The sequence below is a fragment of the Opisthocomus hoazin genome, chromosome 18, assembly GCF_030867145.1.
Source record: "Opisthocomus hoazin isolate bOpiHoa1 chromosome 18, bOpiHoa1.hap1, whole genome shotgun sequence".
NCBI classification, from domain to species: Eukaryota; Metazoa; Chordata; class Aves; order Opisthocomiformes; family Opisthocomidae; genus Opisthocomus; species Opisthocomus hoazin.
This window is the reverse complement of record NC_134431.1, coordinates 8,347,587-8,363,512: the sequence shown is the minus strand read 5'-3', so window position 1 is coordinate 8,363,512 and position 15,926 is coordinate 8,347,587. Positions and strand designations below refer to the sequence as shown.

General features: G+C 57.6%; 2 protein-coding genes across 2 annotated transcripts; one reads left to right on the top strand and one right to left on the bottom strand.

Annotated features, from left to right (window-relative positions):
- The first annotated feature begins 1,920 nt into the window (after positions 1 to 1,920).
- Positions 1,921 to 4,222, top strand: SYS1 (SYS1 golgi trafficking protein). The gene is made up of 3 exons (XM_075438331.1): positions 1,921 to 2,097; positions 2,707 to 2,774; positions 3,353 to 4,222. The coding sequence occupies exons 1-3, from the start codon at positions 1,936 to 1,938 to the stop codon at positions 3,591 to 3,593; spliced, it is 471 nt and encodes a 156-aa protein (XP_075294446.1). The 5' UTR covers positions 1,921 to 1,935; the 3' UTR covers positions 3,594 to 4,222.
- A 3,871-nt stretch (positions 4,223 to 8,093) lies between these two features.
- Positions 8,094 to 12,983, bottom strand: LOC142363548 (neuritin-like). The gene is made up of 3 exons (XM_075438733.1): positions 12,941 to 12,983; positions 12,559 to 12,706; positions 8,094 to 9,094 (listed from the first exon to the last, which is right to left on the bottom strand). Exons 1-3 carry the CDS (start codon positions 12,981 to 12,983, stop codon positions 8,869 to 8,871), a joined length of 417 nt encoding a protein of 138 aa, XP_075294848.1. The 3' UTR covers positions 8,094 to 8,868.
- Positions 12,984 to 15,926: the final 2,943 nt, after the last annotated feature.

Here is a 15,926-nt window from a genome sequence, read left to right as displayed (position 1 = left end):
CTAAACAACCAAAATTTTTGCTGGCAAAGGAAAATCAGTCCTATAAAGCTCGAAAATGAAAGAGGGAAGTGAAAATTAATATCTAAGCAGTGGCTTGCATGTCTCAGAGAGCCAAGCACGCCAGATTTCAAGAAAGGAAACCAATTTCTACCAAGAGTTAACAGAGGAAGTGTTGAGTCTTGCAATTTTTGCTCAGCAATGTGCTGGCAGCAGACAGCCCTACTAGGGCTGGGATTTCCCCATGTTCATTTCTGCACTGGTTAAGGCTGGTAAGCTTCTGCAGAGATAAATTCTCTGAAGGCCCAAGTCGGAGCTCGGCAGCTCTGGCCCACCTCCACCGCCTCTGCCTTGCACAATCCTTTCTAGGAGCGGCAGGTCCGGGGACAGGGAGGAAAATGTGTCAAACCCGCCTCAGCGCAGTGACGTCCACAGAACGAGGAAGGGAAAACACACAGCAAAGCTGAACAGGGAACTTCCCATATGGGGACATGGAAAAAACGTCACGAGAGAATGTCAGAGATCATAATCTGACTTCCCATAGCCAGAAATATTCCACACCCATGACTGATGTGAGTCCACCACCTCCCATAAAAGCTGGGTTCCCCTTCCGTCCTCCTCCTCTCTTTTCTAGGTGACAAGAGCTCTGTGGCAACTCCCCCGTCCACCGCAGCAGCTGGGGGTGCCTCCTCTCCTTTTTCCAGCGGAGGACTTATCCCAAAACACTCCATCGTCCCACGCAGCCTTGCAGATTTCAGTATTCAGTTAGTGACAGTTCTCACATCCAAAGCCAAGCAAGCAGGACAGCTTATTGAGGCCACTAAATGAGCTCCGGCAGCCAAGAGCAGACAACACAGGGGACACAGCTGAGCAGTAGGGGCTCTGGCACCTGGCCATTTCATGAGGCACAAAAAGAAGAAACCACCACACGCTGGGAAGAAACCTCCCCAAAGCAGCCCAGCCCTATGCATGACCTGCCCTGTAACGGCAAGGTGCTGCCAGGGCATGCCAGGACTCGTAACAACACCTCGGTGCCCTACGGCCCAGAGCTAAATGTGTACCTCTGGGCAGTGACCACAGCCCCGGCGCCCCGGGGAATCAGCCTAGAGATGAAAGTAAATATCCCAGGACAACAATCTGCCCCATGTTCGGTAGCTGTGCCTCTTTGGCAAGGGCTGCTCAGCCAAACGGGGGAATCTGCTGAAACAGAATCATACAATCATTAAGGTTGGAAAAGACCTCCAAGATCACCAAGTCCAACCATCACCCCATCACCACCGTGCCTGCTAAACCATGTCCGCAAGTGCCACATCCACACAATTTTTGAACACCTCCAGGGATGGGGACTCCACCCTGTTCCAATGCCTGACCACTCTTTCAGTAAAGAAACCTTTCCCAATATCCAATCTGAGCCTTCCCTGACACAACTTGAGGCCACTGCCTCTCGTCCTGTCGCTGGTTACCTGGGAGAAGAGACCAACCCCCCCCCTCACTACACCCTCCTGTCAGGGAGCTGTAGAGAGCGATAAGGTCCCCCCTCAGCCTCCCCTTCTCCAGACGGAACAGCCCCAGCTCCCTCAGCCGCTCCCCACAGGACCGGTTCTCCAGACCCCTCCCCAGCCCCGGGCCCGGCCTGTGCTCCAGGGCCCGAGCGCGCGGGGCAGGGCCGCTCCGCCTCCCGGGGCCGACCCGGGCCTTACCTGCTTCGCGGCGGGGGCGGGAGGCGGTGGCACCCCCCGCCTCGGCGACCCCCGGCCGCGGGGCCTAGCCCGCCGCCTGCCATGTCGCGACAGAGGGCGACCGGGAGGGTCGGGGTCAGCGGGTCAACCCAGCCGTGCCGGGAGGCAGCGTCGAGCCCTCCGCCGCGCTAGGGGGCGCTGCGGCGCGGCGGCGGCCGGCCACTTCCGGCGCGCGGTGGCGGGATGGGGAGGGGGGGCGATGGCGGCGCAGTTCCGCAGCTACGTGTGGGACCCGGCGCTGATTGTGGCGCAGATGGTGCTGCTGCAGGCCGCCTACTACAGCTCGCTCGGGCTCTGGCTCGCTCTCCTTGGCGCCCTGGGCAGGACCCGTCCCTCCCTCCACCAGGTCTTCAGCGACGAGGTGAGGGCGCGGGCCCGCCCGGGCCGCCGTAGGCCCAGGCCCCTGGGGGGGGGGGGGCCTTGCTCGGGGGCTGCTCCGGGGGAGACAAACCCCGCTCCCCGGTACCGGAGACGGCCCTCCGCCGCAGGTAGCACCCCGGTGTAGAGGCAGGCACCCCCCCAATATCCAGACGGACCCGCGGTCTGTGTAGTGCCCCCGGTATGGAGGCAGACCCCTCCCTTCGAATGGGTGGTACCTCCCGTGCAGGGGCAGCGCCTGGCTGTGTAACTGTCGCCCCCCGCTATGGAGACAGGCACCCTGTATGGGTACCCCCAGTATAAAGACATCCCCCCCCCCCCCCCCCCCACAGGTAACCCCAGTTGGAGACGCACACGCCGCACACTCTGGTTCAGTGGTTCCCCCTCAGCGCAGAAACAGAGCTGCCCCCTTGTCCGTAGGTACCCCCAGGCAGAGACAGACCTCCTGCACGGACTGCCCTAACTGCTCAGGCTCTTCTCATGGATCGTAATCCACGCAGGGCCGTGCCGAGCAATGGCTGGGCCACGGGAGGAGATTACGTGCTGTGGGCTGTGATTTGTGCCGCGGTTTCCTACTAATAGTCCCGTGTAGATTTTAGGCTTCTCAACCCCACCGGGGAGGCTCTCCATGATGGCTTTCGTCCTCAATGCGTTCACCTGGTAAGTTGGCGACTACCTGGAGCACTACCTGTGTCTTGTTCTTTCTTAACATTAAACTTTAAGAGAATTCAGTGTGACCTGCTGCCTCTCTCAAACTATCTCCCGGAAGCCCTGTGCCTAACGGAGCGCTTCTGCTGAGGGCAGTGGGGAACTGCTGACTCCTGACCTTCTAGACCTGCATAACTCATTTTGACTTCACTGCCTCATTTTCACAGCTGGGAATGAGATTTGCTTCTGTGAGAGATTTTACTGAAAGTTAGAATTGACGGATCTCAGCAAACGCTGATCTATAAACAAGAATGTATTTTGCCACTGGGGGAGATTGTTCAGAGCACCAGGCAGGAATTTTTAAGCTAAAAGCTCCTTTCCCTGCTGTCAAGATGATTAAAAAGCTGTAAGCATTTAAGTCTTGCTGCAGCAGCTGGGAGCAAGGTCATAAACAACCTGTCTCTAAAACCTTTAAGAAGTTCTACAGCAGCTAAATAATTGGCACTGGCAACTGCTAATAGCTCTTGCTGTATCCCCTTTTCCGTAGATACAGTGCAGTTTGTTTATTAAGCTGTGTCTTTATTTTGCAGTGCTCTTGGCTTGCTGTACTTCATCCGCCGAGGAAAGCAATGCCTGGATTTCACTGTCACCGTTCACTTCTTCCACCTCCTGGGCTGCTGGATTTATAACTCGCACTTTCCCTCGACCCTGACGTGGTGGCTGGTGCACATCGTGTGCACTGCACTGATGGCTGCCATCGGGGAGTACCTCTGCATGAGGATAGAACTCAGAGAAATTCCACTCAATTCTGCCCCCAAATCCAATGTATAGTCTTGCTCTGGCAACAACATGCTGCATTATGTCATTGTTTCCAGCACAAGTGCATCTAATGCCTGAGAATCATCACTGAAGAAGCACAGCAGGTCTGTTGAGACTTTTTTTTTTTCCTTTTTGGACCTTGGTGACTGCATGAGGGTGAGCATCTCCTCTGACAACAGCAGACAACAGGGGAGGAGCAGATGTTTATTTTGTTAACACAAAGCTTTTAATATGACTGTATGGCGAGCGTGCTCTTAAACTCTTCACTTGTGAGACTGTTAAAAGCCAGGTAGGAAAACTTGATGTGTGAGAAGCATCTGGGATTTAATACCTGTGGGAGTGCCCTGTATGGGTAATGCAGTGGTCAGCTCTTCTCACAGGAGCTGGCACAGTGAGCAGTGGGGCTGGGAGCTGCTGCTTCAGATCTGTAACTTGTCTGGGCTTTGGTTGGAAAACAGTCAAGGAAGTGAATGGATGGGGAGAAAGAAAATAGTTGTACTTACCCGAATCACCAGCTGAGACCCTAAATAACCTACAACGTTAGATGGGTTGGTTTGCTGTTTCCATGTTTAATACCTAGAGATGTCAGCAGTTTGCTGAAGAAACCTTTTATAATAATAAAAATATTATGTTGCTGTGAACGTGTTACAGTTCTCCTGGGAAGTTGAGCACTTCAAGAAATACTATGAGTGTCTGTCTCATGGCAACAGAAGGATACAGCCAGAGAAGAACACGTGGTTGTCAGGCACCCACTGTCTAGGGCATGTACAGTTTCCTACAGTTAACATTTCATACCTCTGCTCTGAAGTGAAGGCATCAGTGAGTGCTGTCTAGGGAAGTCAGCCAGCATAACCCTCACTTCAGGAGTGTCAGCAGCCCAGGGTCTCCAGATGTTCAACCCCAGGCCAGAGCTGTCCTGGGGAAGCCTGCAAAGGTGACCTGCAGCCATGCTGCTCTTCCCACTTGTCTGGGTCTACCTGTCAGGCTTCAGAAGTCCAGCAGCAGGTCTGGTCTGGTCGAGGCAATGTTTAGTGAAGTGAGAGGTTGCTGCTTGTTTCTCAAAAGAGCAGAATGTGCCTTTATTTAGGGGCGCTTCAACTAAACAGCACCCACAGGGAGGCAGGGACAGCACCTTACTGTTGAGGGGCCAAGGCCCAATGGCTCCTCCAGATCCCACAGCCCAGGCAAGCAGACCTGCCTCCTGCCTGGTTTCCGCTGAGGGGTGGCCAGTTTGTGCGAGCCCAAACAGGGGCGAAGCCAGTTCTAAAGACAGATTTTTCTCCTGTGTAGCACCTTGCTGCAGTAATTTTCCTTTCTGTGTTAATATTTGTAAGGGTTAATTTGCATAAATTATTTGCTAATTCAGTTTTTTGAAGAGTAGTGGGATGATTTGAGACTCAGAAGTTGATAAACTCTTTGAAGCTGCTCTTTTGACTTTTGTTACTGGGGGAGCTGTAGTTCAATTCCTGCTCTCGTATTCAGATACTATAAGTTGAGGCAGGATAACATCCTCATGTTTGAAATGCTGGCAGGTCTGCTGCAGAGGAAGATTGCGGGTTACATTTGTTTAGAAAGAACTTCATATACTCTTGAGATTTTGCCAGGACCTCTTGCTGACCAAAACCCCTTTAAGGACAGTTTTAGAACAGCAGCAGTCTTTCAGAGGGAAGAGTTCACACAAAGTTTTTTCAGGGCAGGAGCCAAAGCTTGCTGGAGGGCCACCCAGAGGTCACTTCCTCAGGCTTCCCCTGCAACTCTGCTCTGCAGTCAGCAAGACAATTCATCCCTTCTCAAAATCTGCTCGTTTCTCATATATAAGGATACTTGCCTTTCTTCCAGTCACCTTCAGCCTTGATATAAACTGGTCTTCCAGTAGGTGCCAGTATCTCCTTGAGAAGTGTGGCGATTGTGCTGCCATTGGACTCTGCGTCGGGGCTGACAAACTGGCTTGGTGTCAGTCATATTTTAAGACTCTTTCGGTGTCATTTTGTCCTCTCTTGCTTTTTGTCACTGTTCTTGAGAAAGAACATCCCAGTCTTGCATAGGGAAAGTTTGCAGGTTTCATTCAAGACTTAACACCACACCAAAGTGCAGTGTGAACTCCTGTGTTCTTCAGGGGTGGTCTTAAGGCAAGTGTGAGCTAGAACAGTAATTACAGCAAATAGAAGCTTGAGGAGGGAAGGCCACATTCATCCCATTTCTTAAAGGAGAATGGGCAGCTAACCCCAGAGTTGCTGTGAGACCATATTAGAAGTAGTGTTATTTTTGTTCCCCTGTAAGAACAGACGAAAACTTTGGACTAAGGAACACTTACCCTCTTACTTTCTGAATGCAAGATATGCTGTAACTGCTTCAGCAGCCTCCGTTGCAGCAGGGGGTGGGGGGGTGAAGTCTGGGTGCAGCTTTGTACATGGAGAAACTCAGAGCAAGGCCATGAGAAGAATCCTTGACAAACGTGGATTTAATACTGAGGCTGTGGGACATCCAGCAGGCTGCACTGCACCAGCATGGAGTGTGCTGTAGGATCAAAAATGCTTGCCAAAAGTCTGCTGACTGCCTATGAGGACTGAATCAGTATATTACTTTTTTTGGAAGATTAAAAAAAAAGGAGATCTACTGTAATTGTCTTAGTCATAGGAGAAGTTCTGCTAAAAATGAAATACTGATTGAGGAGGGAACCTCTGAAACTCATCACTCTCATACTGTGAGACCTAATTTTTACTCACATGCTTTCAGTCAGATTTAGAAGCACCTTTGGCTTTAAAAAAATTCTGCTGCTCCATACCAGAGTGGTGGCAGATGGTCTTTGTTTCTTAATGAATCTTTGTTTTTTGTGTGCAATAGTTGAGGGATTTGCTTCCAGGGAAGATGTGCCCTGACACCTGCTCTGCTTAGAGACAGTGGTAGTGTCAGCTAGCCACGTGCATCCATGGCTTTGCAAAAAGACGACTTCTTGGAGATCTCTGCTGAGACTTTTACATTCCCCTTCCCCCAAGCTGTTTAAAAGTAGAAAATTTTAACAGAGAGGAAGATGTCAAATCCAAAGAGAAGCTAAAGGTTGTGGGTTTTTGTGGGGCTGTGCTTATTTGTTTTCCTAAAGGCATTAAACACCCATTCAAAACAAAGAGCACGTACAGGATTTGGATCCAAAAGACTCCAGCCTTGGCTGTACACGATACTCACCTTCTTCAGCTTTCCCCAGCTACAAGCCACAGACAGAAGAGATAACAGGGGGAGAGGGGAACAGGGTCAAACAGCATGTGCTGCTGTTGGAGCAGAATAAGAAGATAAACTGAAGCAGCCGAGTGGTTCAGCCCAGTTTCTGCAGTGCCCTGGTTTACCCTTTTTCCACTACTCATCTCCAGGCTTTGTGCTGGAGATGTCGAGCACGTTACAGCTCTGTTGTCTGTAGAAAGCCTTGGTGCCTCGCGCTCAAGTGCTGTCTGAACACCAGCTGCTCCTCCCCGACTTCTTGGAATTTGCCTCCATTTATTCATACCCTCCTGCTGCTGCAGGAGCAGGGCGTTCAGTGATGGGGAAGGTGGGAGGAACCTGTGAATGCCAAAGGAGCACAGCATGACCCATCATTAAAAAGCCCAACACCACTGTTGGTAAAAAGATCTTTTGCTGCAAGAGAAGGTTGTCCAGTGGGATCTCTGGGGCTAGCAGGGCCCCAGACCCCCTGCTCACACTGTAAAACATGTTTTCAGGTTTAGGGACACCATTTCGGAACCTCCTGGTCCACTTGCAGCTGGTGCAGGTGCATGCCACAGCAGGCAGGGCTCAGAGCATGAGTGAGAGGTCCTCATTCGACATCTCTCAGTGCCCTGAGGAGCCACGAGCATTCCCAGCTCTGCACAGGGCTGTCCACCATCAGCAGCTGCCTGCCCCTACTGAAGACAAAGCAAGTGCCCCAGTAAGGGGCCAAACAATCTCTGAAAGCAGCCAAAGTGATGCATGGCGTATCTAGGTAAGTCAGGCTGAAATACCTCACTAATTAAACATGGAAATTGCAGATCTGCTGGAAGACAAACAAGTCACATAGTTAGAACACAGAGTTCACAACCACATCCAGCTGTTGAGTCAGAGCATGAGGACGACCAGCTCCTTGCCCATTCCAGAGCAGCAGCACTGCATGGGGAACACACTGGCAGTGGCAGAAAAGTCCCAGCAGGACTCGCTGTGCTTCCTCTTAGCAACGAACTGCCCCAAGACACTCACAGGAACAGACTGCAGACCCACGCTGGGTCTCCGAGGCTCCCACGGCCCTGCGTACCCAGGAAGGGCAGACAGCTTCATTAACATCCTTAAACACACAGAACTGCCTTATCCTGCCCAGTAATATTGTCGTGTTTTTCTAACATAGCCAGAAATCACTTGCAAGCACTTCTCTGTTTGCAAATATTTTCATGTTTGTACTGAAGCTGCAAAACCAACAAGGCTCTGAGCTGCAAAGGAGACAAGAGACTGTGCTAGCAAACAAGAGCCAGGACAAACAACTTCTACCATGCTGCAGGCTCTACAACAAACTTTAATACTCTGGAATTACACGCTGTCACCCACAGAGCTGCTTACAGGTACCTTGGGGAAAGCTTTAAATTAAAAGAGTTGCTCTAAATCCTTTTTATCATGCTAGCTTGACATTGCCTCTCCCCCCAAATATTTTTGCCCTCCGTTTCCTTAGAATAGGGATTTACACATAACACAGGAGTTACTCGGGAATCCAGATGTGTGTAAGAGAAGAGGTCATGCACCTGTGATTACTCTGCAGCAGGGGTTTCACTATGTCCTCAAAGAAAAAAAGTCCAGTACAGAGTAGTAAGGAGTCCTTTCTTCCTTTGAGAGGATGTACACTGTCCCCTCCACCTCACAAATATCAGTGGTAGAAATGCTCATCTTGTTTTCAGTGCCCAAATCAACAATCTGGAGGATTGATCTGCTGGCAAGAGTCAACAAAGTAAACAGGTTTCCTTCCAGTAGCCATAGAAGACTCCAGCGTTCACAACACATTACTCGCTTTTCCCCCAAATCCTCTGTCCCAGGTTCCCAAATCCTGCAGTCAGCCAGATCTGTGCCTTGAGGCAGAAGGGGACAGGCGTTATTCCAAATTGCAGAGAAACGGCAAAACCCAGGAGATGCTGCCAAGCTCACCTCACATGCGCAGGATGGAGCCAAGTGTTCGCTGAGCATCTCACAGTGTATTCCTCAAAGGTTTGGAAAAATGGAGCAGAAGGATGCCACGACACATGCTGCCACCACCTCTGTGTGATACTTACAGAGCCGCAGTTTATAAGTTCAGCCAAGTGATGACGAGGGGGATGCCGAGGACGGAAACGTTGGGAACATGGGTCCATGCAAAGCTTTCGGCCATGCCAGGGCTGCAGAGGTCGAACAAGCTGCCTTGAAATTTGATTTTTCGAGACTCCCTTCTCAGCATCTCCCAGATGGCTGCTGCTTCCCTCTGGCACTCCCAAAGCACCGTCAGGGCACACGTGTGAAATTCATCCCAGTACCTGCAGCCGGGGAGACAGTGCACCGTCAGCCCCTCTGCAGAGCTGCCCCAAGCCCACCCTTCGAGCAGCGACATCCTCTGTGTTTTGTGCAGGTTGCCCAGATCATTCACCTCCTCCGTTGTCTCCCAGAGCATCTTGGCTAAAACTCCAAACATCAAAACACACTGAAATTATTTCTTGACTTTTTAAAAATTCCTCTGGAAGTCAATAAAATCCATTATTTTCCATCAACAAGTGTTTCCCTTCGGCACCAAGCACCCTGAGTATCTGAAACAGGCTGTGCACAAAGGCCCAGTATGTTTCGTTCACAGCTTTCTCCAAGCTGAGTCAAGGGCAAAATACAAGCACAAAACAAAGGGAAGGACAACATCTCCCACAGATGGTCAGAGGTTTATAACTAAGGTATGGCCAGGACGAGATATTCACTGTGTTCTCATTAGACACATCTCCATTTATCTGCTGGGTATTACCCTGCATGAGTGGTGAAGTTGAAAAAGAAAAAACCCACCCCTCAGCAGCTTTCCAAAGAGCCGCTATCCATCCATGCAGCTCTTCCACTGGCAGCAGCTCTGCCCATGAGTCTCCACAAAGCTCATGCCTGTAGCATGAGGTCGGTTCCCCCGCCCCATGAAGCCGTTTAATGGAAAGAAGTTCTTGGGGAGCACCAGGGAAAATCAAGATGACAGGCAAAGAACCTGCTGCTCGCTGAAGACCCCTTGGCTGGCTGCCTCCCTGGGGACAGGGACTTGGATTCTCCCCCCCCGCCCCCCCAATCCAGAGCTAGAACCAGGCAGGGAAAAATCCCAGCAGAAACAGAGCTGAAAACCGCAGCCCTCGAGAAGACTCTCCCAGGAGCGCCATGGTGGACACCACCTCACCGGTCTGGCATGCTGGAGCCAGCACCACGCAGCGTGACCCCACGCTGCCTTTCTCCAGAGCGGTGTCCAGCCTGCCAAGGCTTTATCCCCTCCCTGAGCACCTTCCTTACCTCTGGCGAAGGAGCACAGTGGCTCTGAAGAAGCCGGGTTTGAGCCGTTTCCAGCGAGCTCTCTGCCCACAGGGGTGAAGCCGAGCTGTGAGGGGTGGGCTCCAGCTCCCAGGGACCAGGACAGCAGGTACCACTGGGCTGTGTTCCCCCAGCCACCGCAGGGAGGACGAGAATGAGCACCCCTGCCAGATCTCTTTTTGGCTGCTGAGTATCTGAGGATAGTGGGGTGTCAGATGCTGTGTCGGACTCCCCAAAGGCTGCTGTAGGTGCCACGGTGGGTAGGGCACCCATAGCCTGGCAGGTCGCTGCATGCACACTGGCATGTCTGTAAGTCCTGACACAGCTGAATTCACAGGCAGGGTCTCTGTTTTACAGGCACAAACCCACCAAACGAAACAGCAGCAGCCTGAAAGTCTCAGCAAATGCCACGGGCCATCCTCTCCTCGGGAAGTGGTTCCCCTCCAAAACAAAGACTTCCCCAAGGGACAGATAAGGCTCTGTGCCATGCTTGCCACTCATCTTCCCCCCCATGACTCCTTTCAAAGAGAGTTTATTTTACCTGAAGAGAGCTTTGCAAAAGCATTTCTCTACTGCAGCTTCTCTGGAGCAATGCAGGTCTTGGAACCCAACGCCAGGGCAAGGCAGGGACCAGCCGTCCGGAGCACTCCCCAGGTTCCAGCGGGCTCCCCAGCTCTGCCAGCCCACAGCACCGAGGGACTCACACCCCAGAACACCCCCTGCCCTCCCCTCCACCTCAGGTTTGCTGTCCAGTCCCATGTTTGCTGGGGCTGGGCACCACATCCAGGCCATAATTTACCTGCAAGCTGGGAACTGCCTAGAGGAAGGAGCTGTGCTCTGCCACCTTACCCGTCCCACCAGGACAGCAGGCACGCATGCCACCCCTTGGGAAGGAGACGCAGCCCGGCCGGAGGAGCAGGGACCCCGCACACAGGACAGGAGCAGCTTGGTTTTATCCAAGTGCCCTGTTCTGGAGAAAACACCTTGCGCAGACACGTGGACCCGAGCGCTCTGTTCAGTTTTCCTACTGGGGTTTACGTCAGAACGCCAGCTGTGAGGGAGCTCATTAAACTGAGTCACTGTGGCAGAATAAATGTCTCCAGATAATGGGAAAAGCTGCTGCCAGCCCAGGTAACCTCCCGCGCTCACTCCCGAGCTGTGGCAGCAACAGAAGGCAGGTCTGCCAGGCGAGGGTTAAACCTGGCCCCTGTCTTTGGGCAAAGGATGGCTGCGGGAAGGCAGAGGGGGATGAAACCTGCCTGGTTCTGTTTTCAGCCAGGATGGCAATTGCCAGTGTTTCACCCTTCACAGCCTCCCTCTGCTCAGCCAGCCAGGCTCCCGGCAAGCGACTTGCCCAGGCCGGCTCCGGGGCAGCACCACGCACACAGTAGAGATGCCACCAGCCCCACGCCGGCTCCCAGCTCCGCGTCCGTCCCTCACCCACACTCGCAGAGAGGGGACCATGGCACCAGCAAAGCAGACGGCAGCGCAGAAGGCTGAGAGTTAAGGGACAATAATTCAGAAATGCTTCCTGGCAGAAAGCTGGGACATCATCACCCTTTTCCTCCAGCCAGGACCAGCTGCTTTCTGGCAGCTTGCAAAGCCTGACCCACAGGGCAGTCAGCCCTCCCCTTGCCACCACCCCAACCCACCTGGCTTTTCCCTTCATTGCTGTCTGCATGTCCTTGCAACTCCTTTCCACTCCCCACAGCTCACTGCTGGGCACACACAGCTTCCTCCAATTCTCTCCACAAACACTTTATTTCCACCTTGCACTTGTCCCCCCCACCTCACTGCTTCTGCACCTTTGCTTTCCCCAGCGCCACCCAACACCTCCCCCTGGTACCCAACCCCTTTGCTGTGATGGCATTCGGGCTGCAGTTCCCATCCTCCCAACACCTCCAGCTCCGGGCACTGGCTCTGCACTCACGAAAGCCAAGGGCAGGACCAGTTCCAGCCAGAAGCACCAAAGGTCTCAGCAGCAAGGGAGGGAGGGAGAGGGAGGCTTGGTTTGGGCAGCAGGACCTGGCCAGAGGCCGGGTGCAGGCTGCTCCCTGCAGCGCTGGGCCCTGGGACAGCCCGGTCACAGGCGAGTCGCTGCCTGAAGCCTGGGGGTCCAGGGGAGCCTTTCCTGGGGGGCAGAGGGGGCCCGCTCCCACCAGCCCCGCTCCCCCGGCTGCGGGCGCGCAGAGGGTCCCGGGACAAGCCCTGGGGGCTGGAGCTATGGCTCAGGGCCGGGGATGCATACTCGGCTGGAGCCATGCAGCAGACAGACGGATGAAGGATAGAGACAGATGGAGGGAGGGATGGACGGACGGAGGGATGGATAGGGGGATGGATGGAGGGATGGACGGAGGGAGCGCACGCAGTAGCGGCACCCAGGAGGGCAGCGGCAGAGTCGGGCACCCCTCGGGCCCCAGCTCCGTCGCGGCTCTCGCCCTCCCGGGGCCGCACTCACCCGCAGACTCGGCGCAAGCCCCGCAGCTCGACGCCGTCCGCCTCCTCGGCCGTGGCCATCTTCTCCCCCAGCTTGAGGACGCAGCCCGAGAAGCCTCGGTACACGTCGGCGCAGGCGGTGCCCGCTGCCAGCAGCCCGGCCAGGTGCCCTGCCAGCCACCCAGGGGGTCGGCGTGAGCGCCCAGCCCTCGGGGCACGGAGCCCACCGCCCTCCGGGGGGACGGGAGGGGGGGCACGGCCGGCTCGGCACCGGCAGCCAGGACCCCCCGGGGAGAGACGCGCGGCACCCACCCGGGCAGCGGGGAGGGGACCCCGCATCGCATCGCATCGCATCGCCCTCCGCCCGGGCCCCCCCAGCCCGACCCCCGCCCGGGCAGCCTTACCCAGGCCGAGGAGCAGCACGGCCGTGCCCCGCCGCTGCCCCATCCCGCCGCTCCGTTCCGTTCCGTTCCGTTCCGCTCCGCCCGGGCTCCAGCCCCGCGCCCGCTGCCCGCACCCCCACACCCGCCCCGCCCGCCGCTAATGAGCGCCGCTAATGAGGGAGGGGGCGGGGCCGCGGCTCCCGAGCGCCCGGGGCAGCCCCGGGCCCGCACCCGCGGCCCCCCGGCCCCTGCCCGCCACAGCCCCGGCCCCACCGCGGCTCCCTGCGGGCGGCACCCCCGCACCTCCCAGCCCCGCAGTCCCGCGGCTCCCCGCAGCCGCCACCCCCCCGCCCAGGGACCCCGCCGCACCCCTTCTCCAGCACCCTCTCCCCGCAGCCCCCCGCGCCCGCTCCCCGCCTCGCCCCGACGGGGAAACGGGGGCCGCGGCCGCTGCCGGCAGCGGGAAGCCGGGCAGGGCCGGGGCCGCCTTGCTGCGGGCTGGGGCTCCCTTCGTGCACCCCCACTTCCAGCGCTCTCGCTGGCACAGGCTGCAGCGGCGCAGGGCACCGAGCAGGGCCCGCAGCGGCTGCGGCTGCAGAGCCCCCAGGCCTGGGCGCCTTGCCCCTCGACGGCCGCAGAGAATGCCAGGCTCCGACAGACAGCCTGGGGCCGAGACAGCACCGACAAATCCATTTATTGACAGAGAAACAACACAACAAACAACAAACAACAAACACCGCATCTTCCTCCGCGGCTCAGCTCCCGCACCACCAGGCCCCGCACCTCCGCCAGCCCTGGAGGACACGCAAGCGGCGCGGCCGTCTGGCTACCGCGCAGCCCCTCGCCGCGCAGAGCTGGGGCTCCCCGGCCGGCTCCGCGGCAGCAGCTGCTTCGGGCTGGGCTGCGTCCTGCGGGCCCTGCGTGTGCAGAGCCCTGGGACACGCGGGGCAGAGCGGGACTCTGCCGCCAGCGCTGAGCCCCCTGGGCTCGGGGTCAGGCGGTGGTTGCCCAGCCCCACGGAATCGCCCCCTCCCCAACACCCCACGGGTGCTCAAGGCAGCGCGGCGCTGGCAGTTGTGCCGCCAGGATGAGGGGACGGGGTGCCGGGTCCCTGCAGCGGGGACCCCCCACCCCAGACCCAGACCCAGCCCGGCAGCTGGTGAAGCCACCGACTGCGGGCAGTGCATGGGGAGCACGTGCCTGTTCCACTGCTGGTGGGTCCATCTCCATCTCCATCTCCATGTCCATTTCCACAGCCTCAACCGCATCCCAGTCTATCTCGCTGTCCTCATCCACTTCGTCTTCCTCCTCCTCCTCCTCCACCAGCAGCATGTACTCGTACATCCTACGCCAAGAGCCAAGCAGAGAAGTGCGTTGGTCCTGCCCTGGCCAGCCGAGCGCACCCGTGGGACGGGGGTCTCGGCACCCCTGCCCCTCTCCCCGCCCGGGCACGGCCCCAGCAGCAGCCGGCCGCAGCTGGGCAGCTCCCTCGCCACCAGCACCCACCACTCCTCCCGGGCCATGGCCTGCAGCCGCAGGATCCTGCGCTTCATGCGCTTCAGCAGCTTGGGCAGCGGCAGCATCCTCCAGACCTGCCGCAGCAGAGAGGGCAGGGGTGAGCGGCCCCGCTCCCTGCCCCGCGGGCCCCGGCCACGCACCCCGGCCCCGCGCCCGCCTCGGCGCCCAGCAGCTCCTTACTCTGCGCAGGCGGCTTTTCAGCATCTTGATGCTGGGCCGGTGAGCCTTGGCTCCGATGGCTCCAGCCTGGGAAGGGGCAGAGGAGGCACCGGCTCAGGCTCTGGGCAGCACCCGGCTGCTCCCGCCGAGCATCCCTGCGGCACCAGCCCGGGGACGGGTCCCCCCAGGCAGGGATGCTCCATTGCAGCAGGGCAGCAGCAGCCAGAAGGGCTTCTCCCAGCCCGGGGCCTCGCAGGGCTGGCTGGACAGGGCGAGCCAAGCTCCCTGCAGCCCGGCTGTACCTGCGGCAGCACAAACACCGTCTTCCGCCAGTGCTCCATGATGGCACCGAGATGGCACCGGCGAGACGGGCAGCGACGCGCTGGGATCCGGGGAGAAGGGCTGGGTCGGGAGAAAGGATGGGTCTGGAGCAGGGGAGAAAGGAACCGCCTGGAGCAGAGGAGAAAGGCTGGGTCGGGAGAAAGGGGAGAAAGATCCGCTGCGAGCAGAGGAGCAGGGCTGCGCCGGCAGGAGGGCTGTGTCTGGAGCAGGGGAGCAGGGCTGCGTTGTGCTCGTCGCCGGGCGCTGGCCGTCGCGGCTGGAACACGGGCCGTGACATCACACCTCTGTGACACGGACGGGAGTTCCGGTGCCGGCTGCGCAGCGGGGGATGGGGACGACCCCTGAAGGGGCTGCAGCTTCCTGGGGAGCCTCGGGGAGTTCTCACGCTGCCCTCGAGGCGCAGTCAACACACTGCTGGGCTTCCACACCAGACGCCACGGCTGGGCAGGGCGCGGGGCAGAGCGCTGCCGCCAGCAGCGGCTCTTCCAGGAGTCGGCACAGATGCGTCACCAGCAGATCCCCTCCGTCCACTCGCCCCAGCGCCCAGCCCTGGGCAGCTCCGGGGGGCACCTCAGCCCGGCCGTGGGTCCAGCCCCCAGCCCAGCTCTGCTGCCCAGCGGCGGCCCCTGAGCGCTCCCGTCCCACCATGGCTGCAGGACAACGCTGGGGCTCTTGCCGCTCCCACCCCAGGGCAAAGCCCCCTCCCTCGCAGGGAGGCCTGCTGGCTCCGCCACCTCCAAGCTGCACAAGGGCCGGGCCCTGGGGACAGCTCCGCGGGGCGAGGGCCACCTCCTTCGCTCCGTCCTTGGCCCACCAGCAGCCAGCAAGCCGACCCCAGCACTGCCGATGTCCTCCAGGCCGGCTACGGCCACGGCGGGTGGAATTCGCCCCTGTGCGGCTCTGGATGGGGGGCTGCTAGGACACGGCTGCGCTGCCACGAGCTCCGGCTGGGCACGTCCCGGGGTGAGCCCGTGCCAGGACCCGCGCC

Excerpts from the sequence above, each read along its gene's own strand:
- SYS1 (XM_075438331.1), top strand. The coding sequence starts at position 1,936 with ATGGCGGCGCAGTTCCGCAGCTACGTGTGGGACCCGGCGCTGATTGTG. Across the intron at positions 2,098-2,706 it reads ACCAGGTCTTCAGCGACGAG|ATTTTAGGCTTCTCAACCCC; the intron begins GTGAGGGCGCGG and ends AGTCCCGTGTAG. Across the intron at positions 2,775-3,352 it reads GTCCTCAATGCGTTCACCTG|TGCTCTTGGCTTGCTGTACT; the intron begins GTAAGTTGGCGA and ends TTTATTTTGCAG.
- LOC142363548 (XM_075438733.1), bottom strand. The coding sequence starts at position 12,983 with ATGGGGCAGCGGCGGGGCACGGCCGTGCTGCTCCTCGGCCTGG. Across the intron at positions 12,707-12,940 it reads CGTGCTGCTCCTCGGCCTGG|GGCACCTGGCCGGGCTGCTG; the intron begins GTAAGGCTGCCC and ends GGTGGCTGGCAG. Across the intron at positions 9,095-12,558 it reads GGCTTGCGCCGAGTCTGCGG|GTACTGGGATGAATTTCACA; the intron begins GTGAGTGCGGCC and ends CCCCGGCTGCAG.